At 56.8% G+C, this 22204-nt stretch overlaps 2 protein-coding genes across 4 annotated transcripts; one reads left to right on the top strand and one right to left on the bottom strand.

Annotated features, from left to right (window-relative positions):
• Nucleotides 1–151: 151 nt before the first annotated feature.
• On the bottom strand, nt 152–14032 carry TBC1D17 (TBC1 domain family member 17). Its single transcript, XM_028530087.2, has 17 exons — nt 13890–14032; nt 13331–13429; nt 13029–13103; nt 7365–7488; nt 6492–6699; nt 5866–5977; nt 5601–5759; nt 5141–5269; nt 4944–5047; nt 4327–4421; nt 3812–3928; nt 3631–3731; nt 3454–3553; nt 1814–1911; nt 1584–1700; nt 1004–1090; nt 152–908 (listed from the first exon to the last, which is right to left on the bottom strand). The coding sequence occupies exons 1-17, from the start codon at nt 13908–13910 to the stop codon at nt 705–707; spliced, it is 1950 nt and encodes a 649-aa protein (XP_028385888.1). The 5' UTR covers nt 13911–14032; the 3' UTR covers nt 152–704.
• A 225-nt stretch (nt 14033–14257) lies between these two features.
• AKT1S1 (AKT1 substrate 1) lies at nt 14258–21853 on the top strand. 3 transcript variants are annotated; one of them, XM_036012591.1, is made up of 5 exons: nt 14258–14396; nt 17957–18342; nt 19656–19733; nt 19822–19991; nt 21557–21853. In XM_036012591.1, the coding sequence occupies exons 2-5, from the start codon at nt 17964–17966 to the stop codon at nt 21698–21700; spliced, it is 771 nt and encodes a 256-aa protein (XP_035868484.1). In that variant the 5' UTR covers nt 14258–14396; nt 17957–17963; the 3' UTR covers nt 21701–21853. The 3 variants fall into 3 exon arrangements, with proteins under 3 accessions (XP_035868484.1, XP_028385443.1, XP_035868485.1); XM_028529642.2 differs by lacking the exon at nt 14258–14396 and adding an exon at nt 14956–15023; XM_036012592.1 differs by lacking the exon at nt 14258–14396 and adding an exon at nt 15055–15561.
• Nucleotides 21854–22204: the final 351 nt, after the last annotated feature.

Here is a 22204-nt window from a genome sequence, read left to right as displayed (position 1 = left end):
CGGAAGCTGTCCTCCTCCTGCCTGGACAACAGGAATCCATGGGGTGAGGACGGACGCTGGTTTGCACCACTGGTGCACAGTAACCGCAGAGCTGGCCTCGACTGTCGCGACACAGGCGGGGCCTGATACAAGGAACAGAAAGCCCTGCTGATAACAGATTAAACACAAGTTTATTTTTCTCAAGTAACAAGAAGCTGGTAGGCAGGGTCCTCAGAGTGTCTTGAGTAGCTCTGTAGGAGCCTCTGTGTCAGTTATGTTGAGGACGTGTCCCCGCACAACTATTAGGTGGCAGCCGCACCCCAGCAGCCCGTCCTTGCTCCTCCAAAAAGCCCCAAACTCGGGCAGTTAAACGAGACTTGCCTCCACAAGCCTCAGCCACCACTCATCCCAAAGGGGCCTCCTTTTGTGTCTCATTGGCCAGGTTAGGGGTCCAAGGCCAGACACCTGCTCTGCAGAGTGGTCAGAGAGGACCACATACCACCCCCGCCCCATCTAGTTCAAGGCTGCATGGCAGCCTCCTTTCTACAACTACATGAAACCAACGGGACACTATTAGTGTCAATTAATGAAGCCAGCTAATCAGTAGGGTGCTGGAGGCGAGGGCGGAGCTCCGCCCTCTTGCTCCGCCCCCAGCTTCCTGGTGTGCGGTGGGGCTGGAGCTCCATAAAATGCTGTGCCCGGCAGGCTTCCGCCAACCCAGCAACTTAGGAGTCCGCGCCTTCCTCTTCTTCCTCCTCAGGCAGGATCTCCAGGCTGCTGTCCGGCTGTGGGGCTGTGTCCGCAGGGAGGGGCGGGGCTGGTGGGGCGCGGGTGGGTGACAGCGGCAGTGGGGAGGCAGGAGGGGAGGGGCTGCGGGGCTCTGTGGGTGGGGCAAGACCCAGGACCTCCTGCACGTTGTGAGGCAGCTCCTGGGGGGGGGAGTGAGGAGAAAGTCAGAGATCTGAGGAGTGGGGTGGGGTGGGGGGGCAGTGCAGTGGGGCTGTTGGGAGGATGGGGCACCCACCGCACAGGCAGTCAGCTGCCGGTAGAGGGCCTCGGCCCTCCTCAGTACGTCCTCGACGCTCAGCTTCATGGTCAGCTCGTTGATGTGCTAAGGGAGAAGGGGGAGTCAGGCCCACCCACCCTGTGGCACTCAGTCACTGCCAGCACCAGTCTGTGCCACACAGCGGAGGCAAGACAGATGGTGATGGCCCTCCTGGGGCTCAGAGTGGGAGCTGGGGACCAGGGGTGGTCAGCTCTCTAGATGCAAGACACCAGGAAGGAGAAGAGCACTGAGCTCCACTCCCACGTCTCCCGGCTGGCCGAGTTTAGGAACTACGGGGGTGGGGGGTGGGGGCCCCCTCATGCACAGACCACATGCTTCATGGGCACACCACTGGGAACTGGGGGTAAGATGGGGCAGGAGAAAAAGAGCTGGTCTCACGGCTGCCAAGCTCAGGGCTACCCGCACTTACAAGCCTATTTTGAGCACTGACTACTGCAAAAAACTGTGGCACAGAGCCAGCCTCCATGGATTTCCCAGCCAGCTGTCATGTCCCATCTGCCCAGGTCAGCATGGGCACCAGAAGGCATCAGGGCCTCACCTTGAGGATCTCATTGGAGCCAAAGCCCGAAAGCATAAGGGTGTCCCGCTCCATGTCCAGGATGGCGCAGGCCACCAACAGGTGCAGATTGGGTCCCGGAAGCCCTGTCCACAGCACCTGGGAGTGCCGAGGGGGGGTCACCGCTCAGCCTCTGCCCGAGGACCCACCGGAGGTATGCCCAGGCCCCTGCCCTGCTCCTACACACCTCCCACCCAGGTTGGCCGGCCCACCTCCCACAGCCGAAGGACATCCGGGAAAGGGAATTCCCTCTTGAACCAGATGAGCAGCCACCGGAAGCAGAAGCAGAGAGAGCCCGAGTCCTGGGAGTCTAGGGGAGAACAGGGGTGGGAGGGGTGGTGCGCTTATAAGCCAAGGGCAAGCTCAAAATCAAATGCCAATTCCATTCGAATTCACAGCGAGCCCAGTGGTCGGACTGAGAAACTAAGTTGCTCTGGCTGAGAGACCCTCCATCAGTCTCGGCGAGGAACTCATGCCCAGCGTGGGAAAGGCCTCTGAGATGAGCTGGGGGCGCTGTGTCAGTTGGAACCTTTCCCACCCTGACTCCCAAACCCCAGACGAGGTGAGCCACCCCACATTTCCCACTCTCATGGGGAGGGGTGCAGTGGGGCCCAGTGCGGCTGGAGGTGCGAGGCCTCTGCGAGCAAAAGTGGAAGTTAGTATAACTTTCTAGGAAAACAGCCATGTAGACATTTCAAAGCTGTAAAAATAGCCCTGGCTGGTGTGGCTCAGTGGATTGAGTGCCCCCCTACAAATAAAAGGGTCTCTGGTTCGATTCCTAGTCAGGGCACATGCCTGGGTTATGGCCCAGGTCCCCAGTAGGGGGTGTATGAGAGGCAACCACACACTGATGTTTCTCCCTCCCTTCCCCTCTAAAAATAAACAAATAAAATTAAAAAAGAAATAAAAACAAAAATTATCCAGACTGTTCATCATGATGAAAAAGTGCAAATAACCTCAATGTCCAAGAGGCCAGATCAAATCTATTCTTTTTGTTTTGTTTTAAGATTTTAATTATTAGATGGGAAGGGAGAAAGAAAATGAGGGAAACATAAATGTGCAAGAGATACATTAATCGACTGCCTCTCACACACCCACAACCCAGGACCTGGCCCGAGACCCAGGCAACTGCCCCAACCAGGAATCAAACTAGCGGCCCTTTGGTTCTCAGGCCAGCGCTCAATCCCGAGCCACACCAGCCAGGGCCAAACCTATTCTTGTGCATGGCTAATATGGACAGAACACTGTGCGGTCAATAGAGTTTAAAAACCTTTTAATGACACAGCTAATACCCAAGTGCCCCAGGGGACTGGCATGAGCTTTCTAGGCCTAAGTTTCTTCCCCAGTGAAGTGAGGCCAGTATCTCTCCCTTCCCCAGGGCGAGCCTGCACTTCAGTAATGCAGTACGCATAAATAAGCCAATTTATCACCTGTATGCAAAAGAATACTATTACCAACAGTAATTTCCACTTTCTTCCCTGTATGAGTTTCCCGCACCTTTCACACTGAACAAGAAACATTTTAAAGCCAGAATGCAGCAGTCACGGCACTGGGATACTGAGAACCAGTTTCCCAGCCCCGGCTCCAGAGGGGCGCAGTAAGGCGCGCTCCGAGTCCAGCAGAGGAGTCCGGGGCTGACAGCGGCTGCGGGAGCAATGCATGCACACCTGCCTGTACTGAGATTTGCTCTGAACGGCAACCCTGCCCTCACAGGGAAGTTGTGGGTTCTGGGTTACACCAGGTGTTTCTCTTGTTTGAATCAGGACCAAACATCCTGGACACTGTGGCCACTTACTCCCAGAGACTGGCAATGTCTGTGGCCCTGCCATTCCCGGCCCACCAAGACACATACCCAGGAAGTCACAGAGTGGCGGGTCCAGCACCCGGAGCAGCAGCAGGAGCTGCCCGAGTTGCCGCTTCATGGTCTCCTGACTCTCCTCGAAGTTCCCGTGCTGTGGGGGGAGGGCCACGTGAGGTGCTGTACCCCGGCACTTTGAAGGGGGCCTGTCCCCCCATCCCCGAGCCTCACCACAAGCTCCATGAAGCCACAGAAACACCAAAAGGCATCCACCTCGTTCTGGACGACGTAGAGGATTGGGGAGAGGAGATCGCTCATGCCCTGGACATAGCCTGTGGGGACAGGAGGTCAGGGCCTGGCCCCCCCCCATCCCCCGCAGCTCCCCAGGGCTGGCCCTGCCCAGACACCGCACCGAGGTCAAAGTGGTACATGCAGTAGGTGAGCAGGATGTCGTTCAGCAGGCTTAGCCCTGGGTTGGAGGGCCCCTCGTAGAACTTGTTGTTCCTGTCTGTGCGGCTCACGTCTCTCTCTGCAGGGATGGGGATAGGGTGCGGGGTCCTCATCACTGCTGGCCCCCAGCACCCACCCTCTTCTCACCAGCAGACCCCAGGCAGGTGAGGGCTGGTCCCCGAACCACCCAGACACCGTGGAGGAGCTCTGTTGCATCACGCTCGCCCTGCCCTCCTAACTCTGACGCTTACTAACCATCTGCAGATGAGGAAACTGAGGCCTGGAGTAAAATCACTGGCCAAGGCCTCACAGTGAGTAGACGGCAGAGCTAGGATTTAAGCCCAAGGAGCCTGGCTCTTCTCCCTCCTGTTACCGCCCCACCCTCAGCCCCTCCGACCCCTGCTCACCCCATCTCCCACCAGAGGACCTCATCCCTGCTCCCCGGGAGAGAGGGGCACCCCCCAGACGCCAACCCACCGATGAGACTGCGGTATCCGTGCAGCAGCGAGTTCCTCCGCTCCTGTTCGGGGCTCACCGACTTCCACTGCAGCTTCATTCGGAAGTACTCGTCCCTGAGGGGTGGCGGGGCCCCCGTCAGGACGCCCTATCGCTGCCTCATTCTCAAGGGCTCAGCCCAGGCCACCGCCTCAGAGCCTCTCCCTGCCCACACGGACCCGAGTGGGGCCCCACACTGCCCATCCTGACACCTCCTGACATAGGACACGCTGGGGCTTTGGTTGCAAGTCTATCACCACCACCAGGTGTGGAGACCAGGACGCACAGCAGGGGCACACTATACACGAGGAACGAGGGAGGTGGGCCCCACAGTGCAGGGATCGACAGCCAGAACAGTCCGGCGCCAGCATGGAACCGGCCTCGGAGACAGGGCAGGCCCGGCGCACCGCCTCTGCCCCCTTGTGTACACGTGGCACCCAGCACGTGGCAGGCTCACAACTGGCAGCTTCAGAGCACACACGTGTGAGTACCTGCGACGTGCCAGGTGCCCTGCTGGCCACTGGGACATGCTGACTGAAAACCTCCAATCACCATGGGAGGCTGGAGCCCGGGGGCAGGGGCTGCAGCCTCTCACTCACGTTTTCTTGCGCACGTGGGCCTTGTGCTCCTCAGCGGAGCCCTCCCAGCTGAGGTACCCCAGGAGGAACTTCCAGGCCTCGCGTCTCAGGCTGGGGCTCAGACCCTGAGGGCGAGCGGGCAGGCAGCTCAGAGGGGTCCCTGCTGCCCGCCGGCCTGGCCCCGCCTAGCCCCCCTCACCGCAAACCCAGCGCCTCACTCCTGAGAAGATCCGGGCTTTCAGCTCAGGGACCTGCTGCAGGCGGCCCTCGGGGCCCACGTGGCGGGCCCACTCCTCCTCTGTGACCGGAGGCTCCCGCTCCACATCCGGCCGAGCACCCAGCTCCACCTGCGGACACAAGGCAGGTGAGCCCTGTCCGTGGGGGACCCCACAGCCCTCCCCGGCCACGGCCTAGGCCACCTTGAAGTCCTCAGCCCTTCTTAGCTCAACAGAGAGTTAACATTCAGTGTGGGAAGCAACTCCTTCCCTGGGTCAGAGACAATGTCACCCCAAATCTGGAAGGGCCCCCCAATAACAAGCGCTAGAAGCACTCATGCTCCCCGATGATGGTGGTACCACTACTGTCCCCACTTTTCTGGGGAGGACACTAGGGCCTTGGGAAATGCAGTCACACGCCCAAGGTGACAGCAAAAAGTAAGGGGTCCCCCCTGACACTCACACAGGAAATGACCTCGAACCCAGGCTCGGGCTCGTCATCGGGAGCCGGATGAAGGTCGGGGGCGGACCCCTCTGGATGGGGCTGCAGGGCTCCCCGGAAGAAGTTGGTCACGCGGGAGAAGCTGCTGAAGGTGGTGGAGTAGGGGTCCTGGAGGAAGCGCTGGGAACAGGGCCAGGGGCTGGTCACGGCTCCAGCCCTCCCCTCCTCGCCCGCTGCAGTCCCCCCTTCCTGGCCACGGCTGCCAGGCCTGGTGCTGGGCACTCACAGACACCACGTTGGAGCTGTCCTGGTCAAAGAGCTGGAGGTGGTGGAAGGAGTTGGAGAGGGCGGAGGAGTCGTGGGGGAAGACGAGGTAGAGGCGGGAGTCCTGCGGGGAGCTGGAGGGAGGGGCTGGGTGACACACAGGTCCAGGGCCCTGGTGCAGGTGCACCTCCCCCTTCCAGGCTCGGGTCTGGGAATCCCTCCTCTCAGGCCTGAGGCCACAGCTGCGTCCTGGGGGTGGGCATGCGCCCCAGGGCTGGTGGGTGCGGGCCTCCCACCTCCCTGGCTGGGGGACTGACTTAGGGACGGGCTGATGAGAGGCAGCAGCTGGGGATGCTGTTGGAATGTGAGGAAAGAGGCGCTTCCCTCCTGGGGTGCCACTGCGCCAGGGCTGCTGGGCACCTGGAACAACAGACTCAGACGGAAGCAGATCTACTCCTTCCGATACCCCAGGACCTGGGGCCTGCCTGAAACCCAACTACCTGTGATGCTGCAGTCACACATGCCGCCAGCTCCCTTTCTGCCTTCAAACCAGTCAGCGTTGTATTTTTGCCACAGCCCTGAGGGGCCAGCCGCAGCTGGGGAGGGACAGGGCCTGGCAGACAGGCCCAGCGCTGGGAGAAGGCTCACCTGGCCAGGAGCAGATAGCGGCTGAGGACACGGAGCAGGGCGCGGGTCCCCCCACGGTGGAAGTGCAGAGCGGGCAGGGAGCCTCCGGCCTGGGTCACCAGGACCAGGTAGGCCCAGCTGAGGCCTGGCTTGGACCGGCGGATGGACTTGAGCTCCCCCAGGCTCACCGAGAAGGCCCAGGAGTCCCGGGGAGAGCTGGGCTCTGCACCTAGCGGATGGCACAGTGTCGGGAGAGCCAAGGGGGCCCAGAGAGCCTCAGGCCCCGCCCTCTGGGTCACCTCGAATTTCCATGGAAACAAACATGAATAAAGCGGGGACTGACGGAGCCCAGCTCAGGAGACACATGCCTGCTCCAAAACTGGCTCCCAAGGCCCTCAGGATGAAGACCAGATTCCTCGGTCTGCCCTGCCTGGCTACCTCCGACCCTCTCTTCACTCCAAACCCCCTCGCTGGCGCCATACACCAAGTGTCCCTCAGAGCCGGGCTCTGGCTCAGTCTCTTCCTGGAAGGCTTCTCCACCCCCCAAGGGGTTAGATGCCTCCCTGGTGCCCCCAGCAATCTCTGACACTCCAAGATGGCCTGAATCACCCTGTCACCCTGCAACTGTCGCCTCCACGGTCTGGACTCACATGGGGGTGCCCACAGCCAGTCAGGGAGCCTGGCAGAATAAGCAAGGCTACAAGCCCTGGAGACTGGCCATGTGGGACCTGGGCCAGGGACAGTCTGTACCACATCTACCCCATCCACTCTCCTGGAACCGGTAGGCCAGTGCTGGGCAGCCATCTTGACAATGGGCATTGAAGCCCATGGAGCCATAACCACTGAGGGTAAGCTGTGTCACCACCTGCCCCCAGGGGCACCATCTCAGCCTACCTCTTGTGGGTTCTGAGTGGCGGGGCCTGGGCCGCACGGTGCTGATGACAGCCCAGTCGGGCTCATAGCCGGGGTCAAAGGTCGGTTCTTCCTCAGAGGTGCAGGAGTCACCCCCACTTGCATCCTTGGGGAACAGAAGGAACAGAGAGGGGCTGTGCGTTTGGTAGTTCCAGGCCAGAGCCATGAGGCTATCCTGAAGGGAGCCCCACTGAACAAAGAGGGAAACTGAGGCACAAAGCAGGCACAGCACTTGCTTAGGGTCACCCAGAACAGCTAAGGACTGGGATAGGGCCAGGACTCAAAGACAAGTCTCCAGGTGGCACTAACCGAAGCACCACCCCTGGTGAACAGGCAGTTAAGTGGGGCAGGGCACTCTGTAGTCAGTCAGCTGAGGTCACAGAGCTTAATGTCAGCAGTATTCACTAGGGCAACTCAAGTCAAAACCACAGTCAGACACCCCTGCGTGCCCACTGGGATGGCAGGAATAAAAATGACAGGCAGTAGCAAGTGCTGGGAAGCTGCAGAGAAGCTGGCACCTGCACATGGCTGGTGGGGACGTTCATATGGTGCAGCTGCTGTGGGCAAGTCTGGCAGTTCCTCAACAGGTAACACATGGAATTCCCATGTGACGCAGCAATTCCACTCCAGGGTATGACCCCCAGTGAAATGAACATTAAAGTCCACACAAAAACTCCTATGGGAACGTTCACAGCAGTGTTACTCATGATAGCCAAGAAGTGGAAGCGACCCAGTATCCACTGAACTGACGAACAAAAGCAGTGTGAGAGCCACACAGCAGACATTACTCAGCGATCCAAAGGATGAAGTTCCCATTCACACTACAACATGGATGAACCCAGAAAGGGCCCAAGAAGCCAGCCACCAAGAACCACAAACTAGGATTTCGTCTGTGAAATGTCCGAATCGCGAATCTGTGGAGAACCAGCGGAGACCAGGGGGGCCAGGAGCTAGGAGCCGGGGGGGGGGGGGGGGGGTGAATGGGGAGCAACAGCTTACAACCCTGGGGTTTCCTCTGGGAGTGACGGAATGTTCTGGAATTGGACACTGGTCCTAGCTGCAAAATCTTATGAATCCTGAAAAGCACTCAATTACACGCTACAAAAACCTTACATTTCACCATAAAAGCGAGCTTTGTGGCAAGTAAATCTCAAGGAAAGAAGAAAGTAGCCAGCTCGTGAGGCTTGACAGCAGAAGAACTGCAGCATGAGGGAATGCCCTGGCCCCTCCCCTCGAAGCTGCAACAAGTGGAACAGTTACAATTCACCAAAGGGCTTTCTGCACCGCACATGAGGCTGAAGAGAATCCCCACGTTGAAACTTTTGAAGGCGGGTGAGCCAACAGGGGAGGCGCCAAGGAGGCGCCTGGACCTCGCTTACTACCATCTCAGGAAAAGAGAGGAACCAGGCTGCCGCCCACACTCCCTGCCTGCACCCCAAGAAGCAGAGAGGTGCAGTGAGCGACCCCTGCCAGAGCAGTCAATACATGCTGCAGCTGAGCCCAGTGGACGGGAGGAGACTGAGCGCAGGGGTGCAGCCGCAGTTGCCCTGCAGCCACCACTGCCGAGCAGAGAAACAGCTGCAGAACCTGGCAACACCCCCTCCCCGAGCTGGCAGCGGGCCCCGGAAGAGGCCGTAACAGTGAGTATCAGGATACAAAGCACACTATCTGCAGCCCTGAGAACTGGAGAGGCAGAGGCATTTTTCCCTATGCAGCAGGTGCAGGCTGCGGCTCATCCCAGGGATGGGTGGGGATGCAGAGGTGTGGGAGCGGAGGACTGGCAGTTGCCATTACTGGGAGGAGAACAAAGCCACAGATGCAGCAGCCATACTGCCAAGCAGCAGCCGTACTGCCAGCAGCATCCAGTTGCAGGGGATGATAGCACTGGGATTTCACAGGCTCTGAACCCCATCACCACATTCCTCCATGGGGTGGGGGTGCCCTGAAACTGATGCAGCCTAATCAGAAGAGACACCCATCTCTGAGCAATCCCAAGAAAAAAAGGACAAAGCTGAAGGTACCCTACTCCCTGACTTCAAATTATACTACAAAGTGACAATAATCAAAACAGCATGGTATCGGCTAGAAGGCAGATACACAAACCAATGGAATAGAACAGAGAGCCCAGAAATAAACTCACATGTAAATGGGCAAATAATTTTTGACAAAAGAGCCAAAAAACATAAAATGGAGAAAAGAAAGCCTCTTTAATAAATGGTGCTGGGAAAATTAGAAAGCCCCATGAAAAAGAATGTAACTAGACTGCTATCATTATCACAGCCCTCATTTGGCAGTAATGGCAGCTCCCCTGGCTGGTCAACTCTGAAGCATCTGTACTGTTCCTCCCTCCCCGGGAAACTTCTGTAAGCCTCCACTTCTTTGCATGGAATCCTTTGTCGCTTAAAGCAACTGGAGTGCTTTGTAACTCCTGCGGCAAAGCCTGCATGATTAGAGGGTGGACAAGAGAGGGGCCAAGTATGGAACCTGACAAGCTAAGAGGAGGCCTGCATGGAGGCCTTTTAAACTCAGAGAGAGAAAGTAACCAAACGGGGGAGCATCTGAAATTAAACTTCTTGACTAAAAGCGGGTCCTGAGGGCAGTCACGTCCTAGCTGTATCCTCCTCGACAAAGATCAATCTTTGCCTTAACTCAACCCACCCAGTTTTTTCTGCATCTAAGATAACAGACCTGAATGTCAAGGTAATTTCCCTTTCTCGGACCCCTCCGGGCAAAACTACCACACCTGGGAAGAGACCACAAACCCTCACGGTTACTGTCATGTTAGTTACTGTTAATTCTGCCATAACCACCTATGTAAAAAAAGGTACGTGTCTGTCCAGTTTACTTTCCCTCCAACCCCAGAGGTTCCCCCACCCCCACCCTACTTTTATTTCTCCCGCCTCCCGAATCTGTCACCAATGGAGTTCACATAACCCCCTCAGGCCTTCTCCTTTCATTCTAATGTATGAGAGACGTGGGAAAGATGCCACTTTCCAGGTCCTTTTTTCAATCTGTTGCGATTTTGCTTCTTGGACTTGTCATCAGTACAGCTACAGAAACATAAAAATTCTCACAGGTTTGGATGTTTCTTATGTTAACGAGAGCAATAACTCTGGGAGGACCCGGACTGTGGCTCTGTCTATCCAGCAGCCATTTCTGCCGCTGCTTCCAGGCTGACCAGGCCCCTCCCACATCAGAAGCCAAACTCTCCCAGTACTCATTTTCCCAGCATTCTGTGCAGTTCAAAGTGACCTAGAGACTCAATTCTGGCCAGTGGGAGTTGAGAGGATATCTGTGGAGAGTGTGAGAAAGGGAACTTCATGGAAAAGAAAGTCACCTACAGGAGTGAACACCCTTCAGTTCACCTTTTGATGCTGCTGAAGGAGGACATGGTATTTGGAGCTGTGACAGGACACCTGTCTGTGGGACTCCCAAACCAGCCCTGGCAAAGCCACCTCTGCCCCCTGTGCTATTGGCCAAGTATTAGCAGCTCTCTGCCTCTCAGGCAAACAACAGGATTACAGCCCATTGACCTCTGCTGGCTGGAGCCACGCAGCTGGCTCTGGCCAAGGGGCTGGCATGTGGCACTTGCAGGATGGACTGGTTGATCATCAGTGGAAGACCTGTCTCTATCCCTCTGCCACAAGGAGTGGCAACTTTTAAGATGGTGGCTGCTCTAGCAGTAATCATGATAAGCAAGGCTCACTGGCCAACCTGCAACACACATGTAGAGTGAATTAACACTGCTGGAGTTCCAGCAGCCTTTTTGGACCATGAGACAGTCTTGTTAATGACATGTTGAGGATGGAGATGATATGCGAGGGACAGAAGAGCGAAAATGGGTGTCTGATGACCCAGGAACCTATGCTTCTGGGTGTTTTAATGGGAGAGAAATGAGCTGCTACCTTCTGTGGGCCACTGTCACTGCTCCTTTTGTTGTGTACAGCTAAACACAACTAACCAATGCAGAGGGCTTCTGGGAATCTCTGGTTCTTCCTGATGAGGACAGTTGTGATGGGCACCCTGCTTGCCCCAGTCTTCCTGCCTCAACAGGTAGATGCCCCAGCTGGAGCTGAAGCATTTTTCCTTTTTAATTCTTATTTACTGATTTTGAAAAGAGGCAAAGAGAGAGAGCAAGAGAAAGAAATACTGTTGTTCCACTTATTGATGCATTCATTGGTTGACTCTTATATGTACCCTGACCAGGGATCAAACCCACAATCTTGGCATATCAGGACCATGCTCTAACCATCTGAGCTACCCGGATAGAACTGAAGCAGTTATTTAAAAGCCATTAGGGAAATCACTGCAGGGTCTCAGTGATCCAGGCCCTGACATCCATCAACAATCAAGGCCAGCTGGCCCATACCTCTTGGAGTCTTAGGAGAGGAAAGAGACAAACTTGTTTGCTTAGCCTGGGGTCAGCCTGGCTTTGAGTTCCCTGGAGCTGAATGCATCCTGAATACATGTCTGACCTTTCTGCTGAAGCCCGTCCTGTGGATTTCTGTTAACTGGCAACAAGAGTGCCAGGGAGGGCAGCAATAGACTCAAGAACACCCCAGACTGCTTTCCAGAGTGGTGAAAAATACAAAATCCTGGTGGTTTCTGCTCCAACTCCGTGGGCAAGGGTGGTGGTGGTGATGGTGGTGGTTTCTGGAATCTCCATTTGTACTCTCCCCTCGGTCCTCTGAAACCTCATGGCCCCAGATGATGCTTCATCCTCCCTCCCTAGCCTGCTAGCCTCCAGTCTCCCTCCATTCAGTCCTCTGGTCCATTTCCCACAAGCCCCCATGAGAGGCTTTCTACACTCACACCCTTCTCCTCCTATGGTTCTCCCTGGGCCCCCAGGGCGGGGTCCAAGCTTCTGAACCTGGCATTTCAGGCCTAACCCCCCTGCCAATAAACCACTCTACAGAGACATCCCACCTCCCTGTGCCCTGAAACACACTTCCCCCTACCGTTTTCCCATCTTTGGAATCCCAGTCCAAACGGCTGATCCCTCAGAAGCCGCAGGGCACTGGAATCCATGTGCCTGCCTTCAAACCCAAGTTCTAACCCTTCCTTGCTTTTCTGACCTCGGAAAAGGGACTACCTCTTGTTGTGCCTCAATTTCTCAAAAACAAGATGGGGTGAGGGAGTAGGCAGGGTCTAGGATGGACTTTCTCTGGCTGCCAGCACTGTCCAGCACAGGGCCTGGCAAGAAGCAGCCCCAGGAGAGGACGTGCTGGGAAGGGCAAGGTCTCGTACTGGGGTGTGCCTTCCTAGGAGTGTTACTGAAGTGAGAACGAAGCCTCAGTCAGGTCCTATTCCCTCTATGGACGTGATGGCAGGACTGCCTCAGATATAACACCACGTTTCTTCAAGTTCTTATTGGCTAACAGCCCGTGGAACACAAATCCACAGAGTGGTCCTCTTGTGTCCTGGTGGCAGGGTGGGGGGTTAAGGGGGCAGCTGCCCCCATGGCCATGAACTTCAAGGTATCTGCTTTCTTTTTATGAATGGGCATCTTCAGCCCCATTTCACAGAGATGAGGAAGCCAAACAGGGTCACACCTGCCCCACGAGAACGTCTGGGATTATACCTAACTCTTCCAAATGCCTTCCACTGCCTGGACCCAGGAGAAAGCAAGAGAAAAAGGAAGCCTACCTTCTTGGAAAAGAGGATTTGAGTGGCATCTCCAGCCTCCTCTACAGGAGCCCAGTGCAGGACGACATCATTGTCCTGTGGGAAGCAGCGAAGGGTTAGACAGGCTCCTCTCCTAACTCCCCAAACCATATTGCCAAATTTCTTTCCCATTTTGGACTCTCAGCCTGACAAAGCAATGCTTCTTTCTCCAGTCACCACCCAGTATCCCTAAGGTCCCACTGCTGACAACCAAACCATACTCCCACAGAGGCAGCCTCCAACCCGCTCTGGGCCTGCCTGAGCTCTGCTGTCACCTGACCCACCTTCTCCACGACACGGATGACCCCGGCGATGAGGGAGTCCGGGTCTTGATGCTTCTTGGCACTGGTGTGCAGGTACACGCCTCCCTTCTCAAACACCACCTGCGGATGGGAACCAGTGAGGGGCAGGACCCAAGCGCAGGACTACACCCGAGGGGCGGGGCCCACAAGGGAGCGGACCTAGGGAGTGCGATTTACCTCCAGGGGCGGGGCCTGGGGAACTATTGCCTAGAGCTGGGGACTGGGAGTGGTGAACCCCAAATACCAGCATGCAACCAAAGAGTCCGGGGTTGGAAGGAGGACAGGGGGTGGGGAAGACTGTATTCCAGAAGGATCGGGGCCCAAAAGAGTATACCAGCGGCACAGAAGGCAGGGCCAGAAGACATGGGTCTTCCCTAAGGCAGTGGAGGGAAGGGCGCCAGGGCGTTTATCAGAGAATGGAACATTTGCTAAGGATCAGCCGAGTTCCCAGAGCCCTCGCACGGCCTGAGGGAAAAAGCCGATCACAGCGGGGTGGCGTTTCATATAGACAGAAGCGAAAAAATGCTTCCTCGGCGCTTACCCTGTAATCGGTTCCCTCCATAGCCGCGGCCGAGGACCCACTGACCCAGCTCCCTCCTTTTCCGGGTCAACGTACTGTCACATCCGGATAGGAGACTCCCCTCAACCGCGGACAGTGGTAGCACCCTTGCCTGTTCTCGAAGAGGAGTGGATGTAACTATCTTTCAGAATGGGGTGGTTGAACTTGAACCACGTGGGTTTAATCACAAGGCGCAGACGGTAAAGGTGGAGCCAGCCAGCGAGGATGCGCAGGCGTGGTGCTACCGTCCTCTCGGCGAAGTAAACAAGGGGGCGGGTCCAAGAGCTCCACCCCCTCGCTCAAGCCATCCAAAACACAGCCTCCTTTCTCCATATTGTAAACTGGCATCGAAGCCGAAAAGGTGCCATCTTGCTTGCGGGCACGGATAAGGACGGTCAGCTGAGATCATGTTAACGCGGGGCAGTCCCATCCCTCTCGGGGGCGCAACAGCGAGGTCCTGGAAAACAGAAACCGAGAAAAGGAAAGAAGGTGAGAGAAACTGTACATCACAACAGGCGCCGATGGGTTCGGGTTAACAGGATGAAGCCGTCAGTATCTCCGGGAACGAAACGGTCCCCCATGAAATCTTGAGTCGCCGTGGAGAGAAAGCCGTCTGAGCCGCCACGTTGAAGTTGGGCAGACTGAAGCTAGAAAGGCTACCTTGCTGGATCTTTGCCAGACTTGGTGCTGCACGGGGCTAGGCCGGAGAGCCCATATACATTACAGGCAAACGATGTCAGGCTGGTGGCCATGTCATTAAAGGGCACTGCTTTCCTCCACTTACATGGAAATGTTTGATTATAAGTGAGGGACATCAGATCGCTTGCCTTAGTTTACTGTGGTCATGAATGTGTATATGCAGGCCAACATATTTCTTAGAGTCAAATAGAAATGGTCGAGGCTTGTTTCCGAACACGCTGAAACTTTTCCTTTCTTTCGTATGGGTATCTAGCTTCTTCGGAAGCCCTTGCCGCCATCTTGGTCTCGGGCACCCAGTATTGGGGAGGTGGCTTGTGGAGCTCGGGGGCGGGCTAAATGCGCGGAAGTGACGCAGGGTGTCGCCATGTCTTTTGAGGGCGGCGACGGCGCCGGGCCGGCCATGCTGGCTACGGGCACGTGAGTGGAGGCGGCGTTGTGTACCACGGTGTGGGGAGGCTTTGGCGGTCCCCAGGACAGGGGCGCTGGGAGGATGAACAGCTCTCGGGAATGATGTAGGCTGAGTAGATCAAGGGGCAGAGATTGTCCAGCGACCCTACGCTGAGCGCTGGAAAGGGGTCGCTGACGTGACCCGTCATCTCTGAGCTAATGGAAAGCCTAGACAGCCTTATCTTCCGGTCTTCAGACCCATTAGGATTTTTACTTTGACTGTGGACCACGTCCCCAGGGTCAGGGGTTGCTCGGGGCAGGCGCCGGGGGTACTTGGACGCCCCTCACCCGACTAAAGGCGGGACTTCCGGCTCTGCTCCCCACTTGGGCGGGATTTCCTGTTTTCCCTCTGGAGAAGTGGGTCTTCGCTGGTCCCCGGGCGTGCTTCGGCCGTCAGTGAGCGGTGGAGAGAGACCCCAGACTTTCACCCCTTTCCCGGACACGGGGTGCATCCTCGATTTCCTCTCACTTTCTAGCGGAGTTTGGGGTGGCATTTCCAGCTTGACAGGTGGTTAAAAGGGGAGGTTTCATGAGCATCCTTCATTCCTTTGGGAACTTTTCCTCTTTCCTCACCTTTTCCTGAAGTCAGTTTCTTCACTTCACCGCCTGACCTTCTCCTAAGAGGCCAGTCGCCTTAGCTCCCCATGCTTGTCCCATGGGGGACAGTTGTCATTTTCTTTTCCTCTCTCTCTAATCTTAAACTGCCCCATTTGAGGGGAGGGGAGAAGTCCTCCATCCCTCAGCTCTTTGAAGAGGCAGGACTTCCTCCAGAAGCTGTAGGGGTGGGAGACTCCCCGAGTCTTGGTTTCTTTCCTTTTGGGTAACCGACTGCACACTCCCCAGAGAGGTCTGCTGCACCCTTCTCCTCTTTGTGCATGCTCTCTGAGGCGGGGGAGGGGGACACCCTCACTCACTCCCATTTCTTTCTTTGCAGCCCTGTGGTTATGCTAATATCTAGACAGAGAGGGGTTTAGTCCTGGTGTCCCAAGGCAGTGAGAGCCACAGGCCTAGCATTGCTAAGCTGTGTGACTTTAGAGCAGTCATTTCCCTGCCCTGGGTTTTAGTTTCCTCCTCCGTCATATGGGGATGACTCAAGGATTGGCAAAGAGCCCCTGAGCACCTCCCAGCCTGTTAGGTTCTGGAGTTGGGCAGACACCAGTGGCGCCCCTCCATCTGCTCTTTCTAGCTGTGTGCCTCCAGCCAGTGCTTTAAGCTCTTTGAGCCTCACTTTCCCCGCCTGGGCTAGGAGATGATAAATGTTTCCTCACAAAGTGGGCGGGGTGGCTTTCCCATATTCAGAACAGGCCCTGGCTGCAGCCAGCCAGATCAGGGGCCCAGCTCTCCTCTCCAGCATTCTGACTCTGGTGCAGTACTGACTTCCCTGGGCATCAGTTGCAAGTGTAAAGGGGGGTGACAGTGGCTGCTCCCTTACACAACTGGTGAGAGGGCAGCGTGAGAATGTGGATGACACTTGGGTCCCTGCCTGGCATGGGGCAGGTGCCCGATAAACGTTTCACGGAGTCCGTCAAGAAGGGTGCGGGTTGTGCTCTTACTGCGTGGGGCTTTGTGCTCCAGGAGCTCTGGTTGGGTTGTGCTCTTACTGCGTGGGGCTTTGTGCTCCAGGAGCTCTGGTTGCCTCACTTTTGAGGCACATCCTTGAAAAAAGCTTTGCAGGCAGAGTCCAGGCAGACGGCAACTTGCACACTGTTGTGTTTCTTTTTATTTTATTTTTTTAGGGTTTTTTTTTTCAACCTCATGTGAGGACATTTTTTTCATTGCTTTTGGAGAGAGGAAGGAAGAGGGAGAGAGAAACATTGATTGGTTGCCTCCATATGTGCTCTGACTGGGGATCGAACCTGCAACCCCTGGATTTATGGAATGACGCTCCAACTGAGCCACACCAGCCAGGGCCTGCACACCATTTTCTGATCAGCCCTGCTCTCAGGCCTGCCATGTGCTGGACAAGGCTGCTGGTGGCCCAGAGGGGAACCTGTCATGGCCCCCTCAGGGGCTCCCACACTGGCTGGGGAGATGGGCATGGATCCAGACTACTCAGAGAGAGATGTCCTGGAATGGGGGTCACACAGATGTTGGGGGATCCTACGGGGCCAGATGGGGGTGGGTGACCTGATTTAGAGGTGAGGGAAAGAGTAAGTAAATGGAGGAAGTAGGGGGAAGCACTTTGACCAAAGACCTCAGGCCCCAGATGTCTGGAAGTGGCTGTAGCCTTGTCCTGGGGTGCTGGGGGGGCAGGCTGGGCTCCAGGTGTGGAAGAACCGCTGTAGGGCTGCGTGCTGCCTGGCTGGGAGGCCGGGAGAGGCCGTGGTGAGAGCAGAGCAGCCCTGTCCAATAGAGATGTAATACAAGCTGTGCCTCTAACATCAAATTCCCCAGAGGCCATGCTGAAAAAAGTAAAAAGAAGACAGAGGAAGTTCATCTTCACTATATATTTTATTTAGCCGATACATCTAAAACATCATCACTTTGGTGTGTAGTCACCGTCAGATTGCTCATGAGATACTTTGCATCCCAGTGTTTGTGTGCTAAGTCTTCAGAACGCCGTGGGGTTTTCACACCATGCACAGTACCTCCCACTTTGGACCTGCCACATCTCAAGTGTTCCTTTCTCACCTTTGGCTGGTGGCTCCCAAGGACAGGGCCAAGAGGAGAGATGGGGGCTCTGGGGAAAGGGCAGGGCAGGAGGGATGGAGGTGGGGGGTTGAAGTCTGAATGGGGAGGAGTTCTTGGGGAATGGCAGGTTTAGGGGACAATGCTGAGCTCAGCTGGGGCAGGTGGGTGGGAGGGATGGGAGTGGTGTCCAGGAACAGGTGGATACAGGGGGTTGGGTGAGGACAGCGCCATCCGCTCAGCCTCAGCCCACTTTGTCCTGCTTTGCCCCACAGGGTACGGATGGATTCGGGGCGCCCCGAGGAGCTGTGGGAGGCTGTGGTGGGGGCCGCCGAGCGCTTCCGGACTCGGACGGGCACGGAGCTAGTGCTGCTGACCGCCGCGCCACCCCCGCCGCCCCGCCCGGGCCCTTGCGCCTATGCAGCCCACGGCCGCGGGGCTCTGGCCGAGGCCGCCCGCCACTGCCTCCAGGACATCGCCCTGGCCCACAGGGCTGCCACCACTTTCCGGCCCCCTGGGCCCCCACCAGCACCCCAGCCGCCGAGCCCTGTAGGGAGCCTGCCCCAGCCCGCCCTGCCCAGGGAGGAGGACAAGGAGGACGAAGACGAGCCGACAGACACGGAGACCTCTGGGGAGCGGCTGGGCGTCAGTGATAACGGAGGTGAGGGGGCAGGGGCAGGGGCAGCGCTCTGCCAGGCCAGTTGCCTCCGAGGGTCGGCTCTCCTAGAGGCCTGGCACTTGCTTGTCTCTCAGATTCCATGGAGGCCAGAGTCCAAAAGAGCCTGGGCACCAGGCCGGCTGGCCTGTGACTCACTGTGTGACCACGAGCGAGTCTTTTCCCTGTCCGAGCCTCAGTCTCCTTACATGATGTCCTGGGTCCAGCGTATGCTGGACGGTGCTGGGCGCAGACCAAGAGCCAACCCAGGGGACTCCCGGTTTAGCCAAAGAACTGGAGGCCTGCTGTGAGGCAGCACCTGTAGGGGCTGTGGGCTTGGGAGGGGGCCTGCTGAGCTGGGACGATGAACAGAATGGGCTTTATTTCCAAATCTGGGGGCCTAATGCCTGTGAGAATGAAGATAGCAGTTAAAAACCTAGTGGGGATGCAAGCAACAGCCAGGAAGGCCAGGGCAGGGAGCAACGGGCAGTTTCTTGGGGGAATCCGGAGGTTGGATGCCTCCCAGAGAGTGGGCCAATGTTAGGGCTTTTGAGAGTGAGTGGGATTTGCAGGGGGCTCAGTGAATACGAATTCCCTGTTTGTCGTCGTTACTGCCAGCAGCTGGCTTCCTCCCTGTTGCTGGGGAACCCCGCATAGGGTTAAGGGTATAGACGCTGGAGCCAATGGCCTGGGTTCAAATCCCCATTACACCAAATGTTAACTATGGGACTTCAGGCATGTGGCTTAACCTCTCTGTGCCTTTGGGTTCCCGTTTGTCAAACAGGGATCATAATCTCATATTTCTTTTTTAAAAGACTTTATTTATTTTTAGAGAGAGGGGACAGGAGGGAGGGAGAGAAACAATAATGTGAGCGAGAAATACCCATCGGTTTCCTCTTTTATGTGCCCCGTCCTGGGGAACTTGCAACCCTGGCTGTGCACCCTGGTGGGGAATCAAACCTGTGATCTCCTCCTTGGTGGGACTGTGCGCAACCAGCTGAGCCACACCGGCTGGAGCAATAATCTCCTATTTCCTTCTACCTGTATTTTGAGTCAGCTCATCCCAGACAGCCCTTACAGATTTCCTGCCAAGCCAGTTGCTTGACCTGGGGGTGTAACAGAGACTAGATTTGTTTCTGCTGATGACCAAGCAGATAACCAGGGAAAGGGTGTTTGAGGCAGAGGGAATAATGCTTCCAGAAACCCCGAGAGTCCAAGGGCCTGGCCAATGCAGGGAGCAGGGAGGCAGTGGCTGGAGGCCAGGGCACACGGCAGGTGGGAGTGCCCTGACCGGTCTGGGCCTCTGATGCCACACACAGGACTCTTTGTGATGGACGAGGACACCACGCTCCAGAACCTGCCTCCGTTCTGCGAGTCAGACCCTGAGAGCACGGACGGTGAGTGTCCCAGGCTGTCCTGGGCTTGGGGTGAGGGGTGGCTGGGATGTAGGTATAGGGACAGAGGCTGAAGTCCACTCTTTCCCAGATGGCAGCCTGAGCGAGGAGACCCCCACTGGCCCTACGGCATTCTCAGTGCCCCCGGCCTCAGCCCTGCCCACCCAGCAGTATGCCAAGTCCCTGCCTGTGTCTGTGCCCATCTGGCCCTTCAAGGAGAAGAGGACAGAAGCACGGTCATCAGATGAGGAGAATGGGCCGGTGAGTGGCAAATGGGAGGGGTGAGCGGGGTGGTGGGAATGGCCCAGAGCCACCTCCTCCAGGAAGCCCTCAGGCATGGATGCCATGTTGCATAGGATTAATCCTACCTCACTCCTACCTCAAAGGACCAAGCAGGTTCTTGGGTGGGAGCCATGCAGTGTTAACTGTTGCAGCCTTACAAAGTGTCCCAGTGTCTTGGAGAGAAAACCGTCTCATTTGCAGGAACAGCTCTGTTTATAGAATGTATACTACTGGCAAGGCACAAGGACTTTGGTATCCCCTTTAGATGGGGAAACTGAGGCTCAGAGGGATCCGATCTCCTTCCACCCCCCTACCCCAAGTGTTCCAGGCCCCACCCGGATTGTGTCTGCCCCCACCTTGTCCTCTGTTCCTCCCATATGGTCCTGCATGTGCTGTTCCTGGGCTGGCCTAGGTGAAGTAGAGGGGAAACTGAGGCACTGAGAACACTTAGGACTTCCCCAGTACCTCAGCCTGTAGAGGGCAGAGCTGGGAAAGGAGCTATGGGCCCCGAAGAAGGAGGCCTCGGGTCCCCTGGTCTGCCCCCCGGGGCCTCCACACCCTCATTTGCACACTGGCGGGATCCGGCAGCTGCTACTGTCTGTTGGCCGCTGGTGGAAACCCAGTTAGTGAGCAGCTTTCGAGGCCTGAGATCTGAGCCCTGGGCTGGTCTCTGACCGGGCTCAGGTCCAGCTTCTGTTGGTGGCCTTCCATCCTGCTGGGGACCAGGCCCAGCTCCCTCAAAGTGACAGGGGGACTATAAGAGAGGTAGCACTAGGTGCTGGAGGCCGAAGTAGAGAGGGATCTTCTTTTTTTCTTTTTTTTTTTAAGATTTTATTTATTTATTTTTAGAGAGGGAAGGGAGGGAGATTGAGAGAGAAACATCAATGTGCGGTTGCTGGGGGTTATGGCCTGCAACCCAGGCATGTACCCTGGCTGGGGATCGAACTTGGGACACTTTGGTTCCCAGCCTGCGCTCAATCCACTGAGCTACGCCAGCCAGGGCGAGAGGGATCTTTTCTAAACAGCGCTGGCGACATGCTAGTCTACTGTGTCAGAACAGCCTCTGTGTTGATTTTCTCAGACCCCACTACCGCCCCAATTTTCAGACGGGGAGACCAAAGTCTTCGACAGGGGTGAAAGCCCTGGGGATAGCTAGTGGGTGGCAGAGGTTTTGTTGGTATGTCATTGAATTCAGACCCGAGTCCTTAGATGTGAGACCCCCTTGGTGCACGCAGCCTGCCGGCCAGCACAGAAGCACCTTTCACAGTGTGAGGAGGAGCTGGAACGCGGTGGTCCAGGCCAAGATGGGGAGGAGAAGAGCAGGAAGGCTTCTTGGAGGAGGTGGTGTTTGAGCTGGGTAGGAAGGTTCCATACTGAGCAAGACAGGGTGAAGGGCCTTCTGGCCATGGGCAAAAGTGATGGGAGGGGCCCTGGAGCCCAGGGTGCTGTCGCTGATCGCTGGGGAGGGGGTGGGGGTGCAGGGTGAGGGGGTACTGTGGGCTCCACTGCGGGCGGTGATGCGGTCTGCCTCGCTGCCCCTGCAGCCCTCTTCCCCGGACCTGGACCGCATCGCGGCTAGCATGCGCGCTCTGGTGCTACGGGAGGCCGAGGACACCCAGGTCTTCGGGGACCTGCCACGACCGCGACTCAACACCAGCGACTTCCAGAAGCTGAAAAGGAAATACTGAGGTTCAGGGAGAGAGTCTCCCAGCCAGGCCCGCCCGGCATCCGCCCCGGTCTACACACTACACCCCTGCCCCGCCCCCGGGGACCGCCCCCGGGGGCCGCCAATCGGAGTCAGATCTGGGACCGGCCTCCAGGGTTCCCCCCCTCCCCCGCCCCCCGGACCCCGCCCCTTCTCTGTCAAGGAGGGGGACCTATCCAGTTTCCCAATAGGGTCTGTAGCCTCTTTTCTGCCCAGCGACAGACTCTTTCTCTTAAGGGACTGGCCCTCTCTCCAAACGTCGTGGCTAGTTTTAAGCACTAACTGTGGCGACTCGCATCGTTTTCTGCCTAGTGACAAGGGCTTTGCTCCCATGGCATTGGCTCCATCCCTGGAAGAGCACAACCAATCCCCAGGATTGGTTGCGGCTCTCCACTGGTAAATGGATGGCTTCTTTTGATTGGTTCGAACCCTGAAGGTCTTGACCAATCTCTTAAGTCACCATCGCCCTGCCTGAATTCTCCTACCT

The sequence above is a fragment of the Phyllostomus discolor genome, chromosome 12 (genome assembly GCF_004126475.2).
Source record: "Phyllostomus discolor isolate MPI-MPIP mPhyDis1 chromosome 12, mPhyDis1.pri.v3, whole genome shotgun sequence".
NCBI classification, from domain to species: Eukaryota; Metazoa; Chordata; class Mammalia; order Chiroptera; family Phyllostomidae; genus Phyllostomus; species Phyllostomus discolor.
This window is presented reverse-complemented; position numbering and strand designations above follow the sequence as displayed.

Bases quoted from the DNA above. Each gene is read 5' to 3' on its own strand.
- TBC1D17 (XM_028530087.2), bottom strand. From the start codon at position 13,910: ATGGAGGGAACCGATTACAGG. The intron at 13,104-13,330 runs GTGGGTCAGGTG...TGCTTCCCACAG, and splicing joins TCATCCGTGTCGTGGAGAAG to GACAATGATGTCGTCCTGCA. The intron at 5,978-6,491 runs GTGAGCCTTCTC...CCCTCCCTCCAG, and splicing joins CGCTATCTGCTCCTGGCCAG to CTCCCCGCAGGACTCCCGCC.
- AKT1S1 (XM_028529642.2), top strand. From the start codon at position 14,971: ATGTCTTTTGAGGGCGGCGACGGCGCCGGGCCGGCCATGCTGGCTACG. The intron at 15,024-17,956 runs GTGAGTGGAGGC...TTTGCCCCACAG, and splicing joins GCCATGCTGGCTACGGGCAC to GGTACGGATGGATTCGGGGC. The intron at 19,992-21,556 runs GTGAGTGGCAAA...CTGCCCCTGCAG, and splicing joins CAGATGAGGAGAATGGGCCG to CCCTCTTCCCCGGACCTGGA.